The sequence below is a fragment of the Fusarium musae genome, chromosome 6 (assembly GCF_019915245.1).
Source record: "Fusarium musae strain F31 chromosome 6, whole genome shotgun sequence".
Taxonomy (NCBI): Eukaryota; Fungi; Ascomycota; class Sordariomycetes; order Hypocreales; family Nectriaceae; genus Fusarium; species Fusarium musae.
In genome coordinates this window covers 2,012,676-2,026,694 of record NC_058392.1, presented here as the reverse complement: position 1 = coordinate 2,026,694, position 14,019 = coordinate 2,012,676, and the positions used below count along the sequence as shown (strand labels likewise).

The 14,019-nt window shown below is 44.7% G+C and overlaps 3 protein-coding genes across 3 annotated transcripts; 1 reads left to right on the top strand and 2 right to left on the bottom strand.

The window, feature by feature from the left end:
• Window positions 1–5,712: 5,712 nt before the first annotated feature.
• On the top strand, window positions 5,713–7,272 carry J7337_008480 (uncharacterized protein; the record flags this gene model as incomplete). Its single annotated transcript, XM_044826098.1, has 3 exons — window positions 5,713–6,001; window positions 6,072–6,843; window positions 6,894–7,272. The coding sequence occupies 3 exons, from the start codon at window positions 5,713–5,715 to the stop codon at window positions 7,270–7,272; spliced, it is 1,440 nt and encodes a 479-aa protein (XP_044679015.1).
• A 652-nt stretch (window positions 7,273–7,924) lies between these two features.
• Window positions 7,925–8,738, bottom strand: J7337_008479 (uncharacterized protein; the record flags this gene model as incomplete). The annotated part of the gene is made up of 2 exons (XM_044826097.1): window positions 7,925–8,423; window positions 8,485–8,738. 2 exons carry the CDS (start codon window positions 8,736–8,738, stop codon window positions 7,925–7,927), a joined length of 753 nt encoding a protein of 250 aa, XP_044679014.1.
• A 1,322-nt stretch (window positions 8,739–10,060) lies between these two features.
• Window positions 10,061–11,444, bottom strand: J7337_008478 (uncharacterized protein; the record flags this gene model as incomplete). The annotated part of the gene is made up of 2 exons (XM_044826096.1): window positions 10,061–11,083; window positions 11,136–11,444. The coding sequence occupies 2 exons, from the start codon at window positions 11,442–11,444 to the stop codon at window positions 10,061–10,063; spliced, it is 1,332 nt and encodes a 443-aa protein (XP_044679013.1).
• Window positions 11,445–14,019: the final 2,575 nt, after the last annotated feature.

Sequence of the window (14,019 nt, the reverse complement as noted above, 5' to 3'; positions counted from 1 at the left end):
ACAAGTGCTTGGTGAAGAACGTTTCTGTTCTTGGGTGATTGAGCAGGACGAGCGTTTGCCAGTTGTTTTTGTTTTGGGCTTTAAAAAAAAAAGAGAATAAACAATGGTATTAAGTTTTGTAAATGTAAAGTTAATGATTTCTAACTGTATCGAGTCGCTTCCACGGCCAGTATTTAATAGCATTGCGTCGTGGCCAAAAACCGCACAAATGTCGCAAATGATGACTCTCGTCATGATGCTTTGTCACTAGTGCAGTTTCATACTGACGATGACTTTCTTGTTGTGCCTCATGTCAAAGTCATAGAAAAGCCACGTTGACTGCTGTGAGAGGAAAAGAGTGATGCTAGAGAAGAAAAGCTCGTGTTTGTGTGAGTTTGTGTTTCGTTCCCTTTGTTCAGAACCTGCCCAATATCGACCGACTGGCTGCACCTTCTCGGTCAGCGCAAGGTGAATATGGTACCTACCGGCAGATCAACTGGAGCTAGTCCTAAAGCAGTCAAGCGCTCAATGCGCCGTTTATGCCGTCAACCCGTGCCTTCCCCTCGGGGGGAAAAAAAACACTAAACTCTACCCACACTACTACTTCATTATAATAACCTAGAAATCTTTAATTAATTATAATAATACTAAATAAAAATAATTATTATATAAAATATATATTTTTATAATCACTAAAGCTTACTTTAATAGCTTATTTTACCCCTATTATAATTAATATATTATTAAAAATAATAAAGCTATAATTTTATTAATATATTAATTAAAGCTTAAGGAATCTTATCTTAAGCTTTTATAGCCTCTTTTTTAATAAAATTAGTATCTTAAAAAGAGGTTTTTTATATCTTTAACTTTAATAGTCCTTAAGTATTTTTAATAAGAGCTAGGTTTAGTAAAGAAAGGTAATTAAAAAAAGACTAAAAACTATACTTTTCTTTCTATCTTTTAACTTAATTATCTTAACCTAGACTATATCTAAAATCATTATCTTCTTCTAAGATAAAAGTATAGCCTTCCTTAATAAAAGGCTTAATATATTTATCTAAGATCTTTTCTTTATAGACCTTTTAAGTTATTTTTCTATTCTTATTTATAGGGACTATATAGAAGATTAAAAGTAACTTATATCTAATCCTAATAGTAGCCTAGGTATACCTTAACTTCTATTAGTCTTTATCTAAGGACTTTTTTTCCTATAAATATTTAAGATTAGACTTAATCCTAGGCTTCTTTATAATCTAAGCCTATTACTTATTATTAAAGCTAAAGTAGACTTTATTAGATAACAGGATAGTATTCTAATCTTTTTCTTTAAGTCTTTTATCTAATATAGCCTTATAAAAAGCTATCTATTAGTTTTATTAAACCCTAAAGACCTAATTAACTCTTTAAGCCTTTCTTTTATATAGGTTTTATTTTTTAAGACAGTCTTAAAGTATATAAATAGTTAAGTTAATATTAAGGCTAGCAGTATTAGTAATATCTTCTATTTTTAGTCTTTTAGCTTTAAATCTTTCTTTATTATATAAATCTTTAATTAAATCTAAAGTAAAGTTATTAATAAGTCTTTTCTAACTTTAGGTTTCTTCTTTAGTTATATTATTATACCTTATCTAGAGGGAATTATTATTATTAGGTTATTTATAAATCTTAAACCCTTATATTTTTATAGCTTTAAAAAACTTAAAAATATCCTTTTTTATATAAAGAAGACCCTAATACTTATAAAATTTAATTATATCTCTAATTTTAGCTTTTTTAAGTATAAAATATTACTTTATACCTATTATAAAAAAATCTGCCTATAAATAATGTTTAAAATGATATAAATATTATATCTTAGTTATTATTGTAGAAAGGGCGTTTTTAGGTGTAGGTGGAGTTTGGTGTTTTTTTTCCCCCCCTAGCTTCCATAAGTTATTGCACCTCAAAACCTTGGAAACAACCTACCTAGGTAGGTATGGGGACAATTCCAGTTCAAGATAGTACGTACCTAGTCAAAGTACGACAGATAATTGAGCCTACGTAATTGTCTGGGCAACTCTTCTACGTCAATAACCTACCTACTACATACATACTTATCATACTCGCAGCTGTGTATCGCCGATATAGAGTCTATACCAAGAATATACTCATACCCCGAATCTTCTTCCATCTTCTTCCCTCAAAAGAACGTGATCTAGAGGTATATTACATACCTTGACGTACGAGACCATGTCTCCCCTCATTATGTCGCCTGAAGGTAACTGAAGAAACTCTTGATAGAGAATCATTACGAACCTTCAGGAAAACGAGCAAAAACAGCAGAAACCAAACTACCTGAATTTAGCCAAGACAATTTCGCAAATCTCTTAGTCAAATAATGGTGACGAAGGATGGTCCGACCAGAACTGCCAGGCCCAGATTGAAAAGAGGGCAGTTATGGATGGGCCTCAGTCAGGTACAGTACCTGTCTAGGCAGTTGGCTTCTTCTCCAATGTACCTGTACCTGGCCAAAGCTCATGCCAGCTCGCGTGATCTGGGTACGGATTCGCTAGAGGCAATTCGACAGAAATCAGTAGTTACTGATTTCCGGTTACAAGTCGGGAGCAACCTGACAGGGCATCAAAAGTCCTATTGGTTGGGCAAATCATCACGGGGAAGCAGTATCAAGACTGCCGCACTGCCCATGTCCTCCCTCCTTCGAGCCATCATGGTTGATTCTCGTGACACTACTCTGAAAAATCATGGGCTTGTCATAAACCTGAACCTTATCAACGATAACCAACAGTCGTCTCACACGACAAGACAATACGCTTTTCACAAGTTCTCCTCCACATACATACATGTCCGAGCTTGTCTCAACTCCAGGAAATTGCGGAGAAGTTGCTGATTGTTGGTATTCCATTACGTACAGTCCCAACTTGCCATCTTAGAAGGAACAAGAAACCTCCCTGCGTTGCGGAGGATCCAATCAGCAGCATGTTGTCTTCTTGGCCTTTGTCTGGGGGAGGGGCAAAAGACAAAGGCCAGAGACGGCTATAAGCGGATTGACGTTGCAATTTGAGTAAGTGTCTGCGATTATGACCCCAATACCAAGCTTTCCAACTCCCCAACCATCCTCCTCCAAGCTCTTCTATCTATCTCCCAAGACTTTTCCAAGACCTTGCCACATGCCCTTCGTGGAATGATCAGTTCCCAATCTCACTACCCGCCAAGCACAGTGACGCCCGCAGACGAGATCCTGACTTTCAAGGTTGTTCTGTTCGCTATCGCATCAGATGCCTTCACTCTGCCTTTCTCCATCGTTTGTCAGTCAGTACCCCCAGTGTAGGTATCTTTTGCGGAGAGAAACAGGATGCATTGATGCGCCATTTGATAGCTTTAGGTTGGATGAGTTTGACGACGAGTCAAGCCATCCTACCATCCTATTCACCTATTTATTCAGTGGGCTTAAGTGGATATTTAAACGTAATAAGTCGATGCTTTGCGGGGTGAAGGCATACTCGCTTCAATTGCCTGGGATTAGACGCTATTTCTCCAAAGTGAAGAGGCCCGTGTCGAACGTTGGCCGTACCATCGGCCGGGCACTGAGCTATAGAGGGATAGGCTCCAGCACCCTTGGCCATTCGCAAATATCCCTCGTGGTGATGAATACAGCGCTGAGCTGGGGCAAGACGAAACGAGGTATCGGAAGCTTGAAGTTGGCGCGCACCGCTCGAGGGGGGGTTTCTGCTCCTTGTCGTATTGTTCGAAATATAAGTGACCCCCAAATGTCGACATAAGGCATGGTCGACTCTTCTGAGTAAGTTTCCAGAACCTTTTCTTTTTTGGGGGTAGCAGGCGTTTGCACGGAAGCTAGTTTTAGGCACTCTAAACAGGCTACTTAGCGCGTAGGATACAGGTTGCCTCTGCGATGATTGATTCGTTCGGAACCTGAGTCCGGTTATGCTTAATCGCCTCATGCGGCAATTGTAGAATGTCATGCCCGGTTATCTCCTGACGCAGCCTTCCAAAGAATTCCCCATATACTCTGTACAATCGCAGGATTCCCTTACAGCGTACGACTTGGATCCAGATTGAGGAGTCAGGAGTCTTGCTTCTGCATGAGATCGTTCCGAGGCAATGGGTGGCATGGATCCTTGATGGAACATAACAATCGTCCGCTGATCCAAGACACGGTCAGCCAAGAGAACGAGGCACAAGATATACCCACAGGGAAGCCAGCTAGGCAATGTACTATCGCACTGTGATGCTGAGAGATATTCGATAGCTGGCAAGGAAGTCTGGCCACAAATTAGGCGCCAGGAGAATCAGAGACTTCCTGAACGATCCAATGGACTCCAGGATAGGAGCGCGGTTGGAGCAAAGCCCACGGAGAACAAACCCCAAATTTGGTTACAAGAAAACGACGCCAGGGTTCAGCTCAGAGTTTCACCCCCGGGGAAACATGAGCAGGCACACCGAGACCCTTGCTTAAACTCCTGAGGTGGAGACGTGAAATCCCATTCTCGGGCTTCTTGGAGACCGCTGATTTAAAATTGGTGAGCTGGTGCTTCGGTAGCGAGAGTGCCGTAGCCCTGTTTTTGTTGCTCAAATCATTGAACCTACTGGTCCCAATTACCTTCTCATTCGTTCCGCGCCTCTCCAGAGCTCCTATCGTGGTGTGCTCTTGTCCGAGGAGGGCATGGTGGTGAGACAAACCATTTACCGCTTAAGGTACGAGAATTAGTTAAGCCACCAGGTAATGCCGTTGGTCATCCTGAGTCTATAGTATCGCTCGTCGAGTAGCCTAAGCACGCCACATCGCTCACCCGCCTGTGGTTGTTTGTCGATTGACGTGATGCTGCTTAAGCTATCATTGCTGGATGATTGCTATCTCCAGCATCAAACAACGAGCCAGATCCCTGACACCTTATCTATCGTTGAGATACGCGGGACTTGAGCAAGTCTCGGCACTTGCGTTATCACTCTTGGTATTTCGTAAGCATGCAACATCTTAGAATGTATTTCGTGCTTGGCTAGATAACACCAGCAGTCATGCCCCTTCTGTGCAATCCCCATCTCTGCGGCATAGGGCTCATCCTAGTAATGCATGGTACTCTGTCGTGTGTGGCGGCTTGGCTTGGGGAGAATGTACAACATGTTATGGGTTAGAATAGTGCCTCGACTTCTTGGCTCTCTTGGCTCTTCTTTCGAGCGACTCGTCCGCTTGCACTCTCTCTTGGCATCGTTGCCTCCTCGGGCAAATCCCAACTCTCAATCAACCAGTACTCCTTGGTCTTCTCCACAATGTCTGCCAACAGTTGACTCTGAGTCGGCTTACCCGAGCTACCAGGTTATCAAGACCAAGGAGTTGATGCTTGTTGTCTTGGCGATGGGGAAAGAATTTCGTAATGCTCACCTTCTCTTCTTAGACAGGCCAAGCTCAAGCGTTTTTTTCAATGTGTCGCATCTTTGCTGGTTTCGGCACGCGATTCTCTGGGCACTTCATTCATGCCTGGTGTCGCTCTCCTGACAGAATCTCTTGATGCTCCATAACATCTGCTCCCATGTAGTCAGCTTGGCTTGGCGATAGAGAGTGCCATGAGGTATAAAAGCTGAGGTGTGCTCTTGACGTTGACCAGGAATTGTAGTGTCAGCCCTCTTCTCCATTCCACCTCCTGCCAAAACTTCTCCACGGTCCTAGTCTTGTCTTCAGTCTTCGAAACTCAAGCCAGGCTCGCTGTTCTTGCAATGGCCACCAAAGATGAGTTCAAGGATGTCTCCGAGGCACGTCCGGTACAGGTGCCTACCAATTCCAGCAGCGACATTCCTCACGACCATGCCCAGGAGGAGATTGTAAAGAAGCCGTGGTGGCATAGCTTCAAAAAACCCGGCTCAGCTCTTCAAATCATCGTAGCTGCCCTGTTCGCTATCGCCATCGGCGTTGTCGTCGCTACTCAGGTCGACGATATTCCGGAGGCTGCTCCCATCCTTGTCGGTATCATTGGCAACATGTGGCTAAGAGCCCTTAAGGCAGTTGGTAAGTTCCCTATTGACATGAAGCCAGCAACAGCTCCTTGGACCAAGAGTCAGCCGCTGACCAGTTGCAGTCCTTCCCTTGATCGTCTGCTCTATGTTGCTCGCTGTGACCAGACTCCGAGAGATGGGCAAGGGGGGTTCTCTTCTCGCTCGATGGACTGTCGGATACTACATCATCACCACTCTCGTGTCCATCACACTGTCTTGTATCATGATGGGCCTCGTCTGGACCAAACAGTACTCAGTGGTCAACACTGGCGCACTTGATGAAGACCAAGAGGAAAAACTCAAAGAAAATGATCGCAGCATCCCCGTGGTTGTACAGGATATGTTCTTCTCTCTGATCCCCTCGAATGTGGTTAAGGCGTTGGCCGAAGACGAGTTACTGGCAGTCATCATCACTGCCATCATCGTCGGATACCTCATTGAATCTCCTCGCTCGCCCATCATTCGCGTTACCGAGGAGATTGAACGTATGATCACCAAGATCATCAAGTTCCTCATCGCGGTTGCCCCTATCGGTGTCTTCTTCCTGATTCTGCCCAACCTGATGAAGCTTGACATTGGCGAGATCGGCAAGAATCTAGGTCTTCTCATCGGTGCCACCCTGTCCACCATGCTCATCCATATCCTAATCATCGTGCCCATCATATTCTTCGCCTTCACCAGGATGAATGCTTACTCATACTGGATCAAGATCTCTCCTGCCTGGATCACTGCATGGGGAACGGCTTCGTCTGCTGCCACTTTGTCGGTCACTCTTCGATGCGCCAAGGACCGTGGTATTCCTTCCACCATCTACAAATTCTCTTGTCCTCTGGGCTGTCTGATTAACATGGACGGGTAAGTCGCTGCCTCGTAATTCCCGTAGTGCAAGACTAACATAGCAACAGCACTGCCATCTATCTTCCTGCTGCCGTTGTCTTCATGGCTGCGACACAAGGCACAACCCTCGGGCCTACCGACTACGTCATTATTGCACTACTGTCAACATTGGCCTCTATCGGTGTATCTCCGATTCCCTCGGCCTCGCTTGTTCTTTCTGTCATGATTGCTCGCTCTGTTAATGTTGAGCTCACCGAAATGTATGCTGTCATCGTGGCTATCGATTGGTTCCTCGACCGCTTCCGTACCGCTGTCAATGTTTCCGGCGATTTATTTGCATCTATGATCATCTACAAGATGACCAAGATCGAGGATCCGCCTGAAGTTGTTGAGCAAGACGCCCGAGACGCTGATCAGAGCGAGAAGGATGCTTCCAACAAGGTTTAGGGATGAGTCATGGACGAAGTTTTTATAGCCGGCGTTGTAGCGTTGAAATTATGAAGATCGTTAGTTGAGCAGCATACCTAGCCGAGATGAAGAATTGATCAAGGTCTTTGAATTCAGTGACTCTTTCGTTGGACGCCGACGGGATGTGTGAGTAATAAATGTGATGACTCAGGCCAAGAACATCATGGCAGGGAAAGTGCTGATGAGCAAAAAGCTTAGCCTGTGATCCAAATTGCGTGGAGAAAGAAGATGCTTGGCATCTAGGTATACCTTAGGTACCTAGAACTGCATAAGTTGGTAGGTAGGTACCTACATATAAACAGGAAAACTACGGGCCTCAGTTATGAAGAAATGTCAATAGTTCTGAGGTACACGTGTGCGCCCTCCGGGACGGCCAAGGAAAGAAACAAAAATGGAAGAAGCAGAGGCAAAAAGAACAAAATTACAAAACTAAGCCCCGTCCAATTAAATACTCTCAGCAAATAGGGACACGAGAGATATATACCTGCAATCAAGGCGGAGGCTTGACGAGCCTACCTAGTCTTATCCGGGTACTAGGTAATAAAGCTGACCTACCCGTTTCCCGCTTCTGTTGCTCCTAGACTCTCTAGACCCTCGACGAATGCGAGCCGCGGTAACATATAAAGATCTGTTATTGCTCATACAACCTTTGGAAGGCTGCATTTTCCAGTATCCTCGAACCGTTGATACTGGAGATGCCGTTTCCTCCAGCGTCCAACGGCTTGTCATACTTCCCCATCGCCATATTCATAAGAAAAGGGCCAAGTTTCTCCGTTGGGCTATGCAACGACTGAAGTGCGGTTCTCATGAGAGGACCCATGAGCAAATACATAGCGTTGTAGAGCATACCAGGGTTGGGGATATATGGTTTGATAGCCTCATGATTTGTAGCATCTACCCCGGCAGGACGTACAGATTCGACGCGAAATTTCGACGGCGCATGTAGCTCAGAAAGTGCCTTCTCAGTCTCGCCTTTCACACAACCGAAGATGGGTGTAAATGAATTCGGCTCAAGGGTAGCTCCATGACCAGAAACGTATATGAATCGGAAAGGTTCCTTGGTAGGTGATATCTTGGAAAAGGCTTTCGCAGCAGCAACCGGAAAATCTTTAGTGATGGTGACATATTCGCTTTGCCGCACCTTGTCAGCTTATACAAACTTGGGCCATAAGCAATTGAATGCAAACCTACTCTTTTGTCACCTTGAGCTGGCTGATACCCAACGCCCAAACCACACCGCTTGCGCCTTGAAGTTGCTCAAGGACTTCTGAATTGTATCGCGTAAAGTCATTGTGGGCGATGACATTGACTCTGGGATCACCTGCTGCCATCGGCACTGGTCTGCGGCTCAGTATTGAAATCTTGGTGATTTCTTTTGACTTGAGCATAGCGTCAAGCACGCCAGAGCCAACGAGGCCAGTGGCTCCAGTGAGGATGAGATGCATCCGTTATTCGAGAGTGGTTGATTATTTCAGGCTGTAAGTGGAAAGTTGAAGAAACCGAGGAATCAACACTTTGAAATGGAATCAAGGTAAAAATGTGAGGGGGTGTCTGAAATACTATACAGCGGTTGATCCGTTGGCAAATCCCTACAGATCTATGAAGTAGGGTTACTTTGAATGGCGACTTGAAGGGTTTTGTAATACTTTTACAGTGTCGGAACTCATGATGTAACTCCATGACGGGCCACGGATTTAGGATCTAGTGCTAAATCCGTGTTTCGCCAACCTCATCAATATTTCTAGGTATCATTGCTAATCTCAAGAACCAATTGAATATTTACAGATCGCGGAGGAACTATAGATTGACTTATTTTAGCACATTTTAGTACTAATAGAGCTGGAGCTTTTACTACGGCTTTTCTCAAAAAGAACCTCTCTTCGAAGTATACAAGATCCAAGCAGGGGTTAGGTTAACCGTGAAGGTCTGGCGTTGCTCCAACGCGAACTAGTATAGTGCCCGTTCTGTCCACTTTTCCGTGTAAGCTGCTGGATGCACACCGACTTCAACACTGTAACTTCCCTCTTCAAGATTATCATATCTCTGATCCCTTGCACGAGCCAGAAGTAAGTTCCGTGGTAGTCTCTAATTATTCAAGATACTTAAAGAGAGTCAGTCCACTAGTCACTCGCTAAAGCCAACCTTCTCGGTGCTTCTCTCAGATCTGGTGAGGCGGGAGAGATTGACATATACATGCCGTTACTACACTTCTCGGGAATAAACAGCCATCAAAAATTGAATATATCTAGGTGATAAGAAGGAACACTCTTGATGGATACGGATTTTATCACCATTCGCGTTCTTCCATGCTCAAGTGGGATGTTAGGCGGACCATAATCAGAGGGCAAACCCTGACAGCACTGCTATATTGAGCCTCATTTTGTTTAGAGATTAGCAGAGACATGTCTGAGCGTGGAACAAAAGTTTGTGAGAGATTAAAAACGATGAGTAACTAACTCAACACGAAAATAGAAGGTTTCAGACTGTATCACCTTGAGTTCTGGCCATCAAGGAATTAAAACCTATCGGAACTTCAGTGACATGTCTCGTGCAGTGAAATATCACAGAGTAAAAGTTCGTCAGGACTCCCAGGTCAAAATAGCTGGTATTGATATATGTTGGTAAAGATCGAATCAAAGTCTATGTAAAAACAAAACAATCGCTATCCCGTGTATGCCTATTCTCAATCCCAAAACGCCTTGCTTGATCATCCCTCCTGTCCGCAGTTCCTTATTTTATGTCGAACTCAGGCTATATGAATCGAAAATCATTTGCTTTGAGCAAGGTTGTTGTTGTTGGCGATCAGGTTTGGTGAGCCTCGGCGGCTACCCACGACCTTATTGTTGGTAGCGTACTTCTTGATGTATTTGGTTGTGGTGTCAACCCCCGTAATTCCGTACACGGACTGCGCGTACAGTACAAGACCAGAAACGTGAGGAGTGGCCATTGAGGTACCGCTCTCAATATAGGTGCCGTTATCGCTGAGATACGAGGCAGAAACGACATCGACACCCGGTGCCATCATATCTACAGAGCTGCCATAGTTGGACCAGCTGGGGATTCTCCAGTTCTTGTCAATGGCTCCAACAGTAATGGCCTGAGGGGCTGAAGCTGGAGATTTAGTATTGGCATTTGTTCCTTGGTTTCCGGCGGCGACCACAAAGATGACTCCGGACTTGGCGGCATTCTTGATGATGTCGTTGAGCGCCCCAGATACACCATCGATACCAAGAGAGAGGTTGATCACGGAGAACTCTTGTCTCTTCTTCTTGATGATATCGTTGACGGCCCACTCAATACCGTTGAGAATGACGGAGAGATCGGCAGAGTCGCCTTGAAAGACCTTAACAGAAATGATCTTAGCCTTCTTAGCGACTCCGAAGGTCTTTCCAGCGATGGTCCCAGCAACATGAGTACCATGGCCCAATCGGTCAACATAATCTTTTCGGAAGGCTGTCCAGCCATTCTTGGCCCGGCCTTGGAACTCCTTGTGTGTGGTACGGACACCGCTATCAACAAGATAGGCAAATGAGTCAGATCCGCTTTGCTTGTGGTAGATATAGTTCTGGAAGCCCTTGTTGCGGTGTGAGATGGTTCCGAGACCCCATGTGCTTGATTTTTGGTTGATTTCGCTTCTCTTCTCAAGCTGATCATCCTCATCCTCATCTTCAGTGTCCTCGCCTTCTTGACTTGTCGTTTCTGCTGGTGGTGCTGGTTCCACGGGTTGTTCTTGACGCTTGGAAGCGCCCCATGTTAACTTGACTCTACGGTCAGGCTCAATACGGACGACCTATTTCAGTTGTTAGACATCAAGGACGTTTTCAGTGGTTTAGATATCTTACCTCGGGACTCTTCTTAATCTGCTTCACTGTCTCCTCGTCGAATGTACCAGAGTACCCGTGGAAACCAGCCTCAGTCTCAAATGTCTTCTCAACGCCATTGTCGCCATCACGCTTGTCGAGACTTCGCTTGTGAACACCGTCAACCCATTTCATATGAGCCTCAACTGCAGGGGCCTTGATCTCAGACTTGAGGGTAATGATGTAGCTGCCAGGGATTGTGCTGTCGACCCCAGAAGGAGTTGTAGGTGCTGTTAGACAACAGCCAAGGAGGGTGGTAGCAATAACTGCGAAACTCTTAAGTTGAACCATGGTTCAAAGGATAGTGCGAAGATTAATAGAAGGAGAGACAAGAGGTGGGAAGAGAGCGTATTTTGATAATGAATGAGAGTGATGGCTATGAAAGAAGGTCGACTTTACTTCGGAAGTTCTCGTTTCAGGCTTAAGTACGAATCGGGGATTGCACTAGAAGCCTCTTGTCGCGCAAACCATGATTCTATGCCATCATACCAGGTTTCTGGGGCGAAACGGACGAGACCCTGAAGAGGCATCATTGCCATGACGAGTTCCACGATTAAGCAAGCGCCACATCGTAGCCAAATACCGGATACACCGCCACCCAGGCCCAATTTGACGCAGGAACAATGAATCCAGAAGCCAGAGAATGGAGGCGCCGCGTGGCCATAGCTCTAGCCAGGCATTAACGGGCGGATGGTTGCCCGTACAGGCAATGAAGCAATGGAAAACCACGCGATGGCTTCGCAGTGGCCACCTAGTCAAGCTCAGGGAGGGCTAGCTAGCCCATGCCTCGATAGACGGATCTGGAGATGCGATGGCAATCCATCTCATAAGTCGTGCCTTGACCTATGTGAAGGAATTGTGGTGGTGGCCAATGATGTTTGAGGATATAGCCCGGAAATGGTCTGACTTCCCAGTAGTCTGGTCCAGACGTATAAGCCGCATTCCTCTACCCAGACCACGACGCATACAGGACCCTGGGCATTGGATCAAAATTCTCCGGATACTCCACAGCTAGAAGCCGGATTGTCTTGTCTGACACGGTTTGACGCTGCCGATAATCATCGTAAGTTTAAACATGAGTGTTTTAGCACCTAAGCTGGTATTCCAGCTATCGGCAAATTCCATCGCCAAACGACATATTTGAGTAAGTGTTGAAGCTAGCGTGTGTAGCTCTCTAGCAACATAATAGCCCGCCTCTTGCGTAATGCAAATAGCTATTGGTTACCAAGATTGGGTTCATGGTAGACACTTACCTTCATCGTAGGGGGCATCAATGATCAGGCCCTTAGCACCAGTATTTAGTATTTGTTATATCGCTGATTCGGTTCCTACTCTTGTAGGTAGAGGTCCAAGATCTAAAAGGTCCCGAGCAAATCCAGAAATGCGGTTCTCTTACCCGACAGACGTCATGAACGGTTGTCATTTGAAGATCATTGCTAGGTAATTCAGATGCCCAAGATATGCCAGATGGCATCATACGCTCACCACAGGTACACAAAAGCATGCGTATCTCCCTGTAAAAAAAAAAAAAAAAAAAAAAAAAAAAAAAAAAAAAACAGGAACACACAGTTTATAAGTGACAAAATATGAAGCCGGCCATCAAATAAACTACTACAGCTGTAGAATATGTGCCAAGTCATACAATAGAATTCGGTGGCAAATTCTCTTTAATCTAGATCATGACTCGGAATTTTGCCAAGCGTGCTGCTACATGAATACTTCGTAGTTAGTCTCTGGCATCTAGTAACATGCGGGCGTCAGTTCACGATGTGGCATAACTTGGTAAACATATGTCACTTGGCAAATTCCTCTTCGCTGAATTCTAAGCATATCCAAAAGACACAATGATCGACGCTATAACTCAGTCCTGTATCGTGGCCAAGAGTGTTCCGCTCAGCCAGTGAGAAGTGGAATGTACGACAATCGCTGAGTTGTGTATTGTTGATAATGGTATGGTGTTTGATATTTATGGAATAATACTGGTAGATTCATGGATCCCACGCTATCCATATGTTATAAAACATGTGTTTGACAGGAGGCATAATCTAAAGCTTTAATATAACGTTGTACTTTTGTCCTTTCTCGCTGTTTGATAAGCCAAGTCACTGTCATGGTGACAAGGTACTCTGGTTGTCGTTAGTTCTATGGCTAGAGAGAATTTGAATAGCTATATCTACTCTAAAAGCCGAAGTCTCAAGAATGACGCCCAACTCGTTCTTTTACTAGATGTAAAACGATCATTGATTTAGTATCCATATTACTCATATAAGGACCAGCACTTGGGCCGCTATCATGGATGTGAAACACACATTCATGGCAACCCAGTTTATTTATTACCACCAAACATAGTAAACTGATATGAAGCCCTACAGCCATCATATACTATTGGCCTACTGAAAATAATGAATATCTCGAGTGATGGATGAGATATGTCTGTCGAAGGAGTTTACAAACAGCCTTCTCAAAACATGTTGCCAAGCTGACTCATCAAGTTGACTAATATCACTCTCTTCCACACTCTCGTCTAATAAGACGTGCAGACATTAGTAGCACAAGCAATACTAAACACTGTTGATTGATTGGATCTTGATACTCAGCAAAGTCTCGGTGTTGCCTCCGAAGCTGATTAAGAAGGTTAATGGTGAAATTACGCGATCGCCGACTGCCGGTCGGATCATCGGGGCCGCTAGAAAAAAACAGGAGGGGTCGGAATTTCGGGGTCTCCATTGAGAGCCAGATCGTCATGTGGGGTAGTAAATAAATTAACAACCACTCACAAGCAAGCATTGCTATGGAAGCTGCCGCAGCTGTTTTTGTCACCACACTTTCCCATCTTGCGACATCAAAGTCCTTTCCGAAGTCGGCC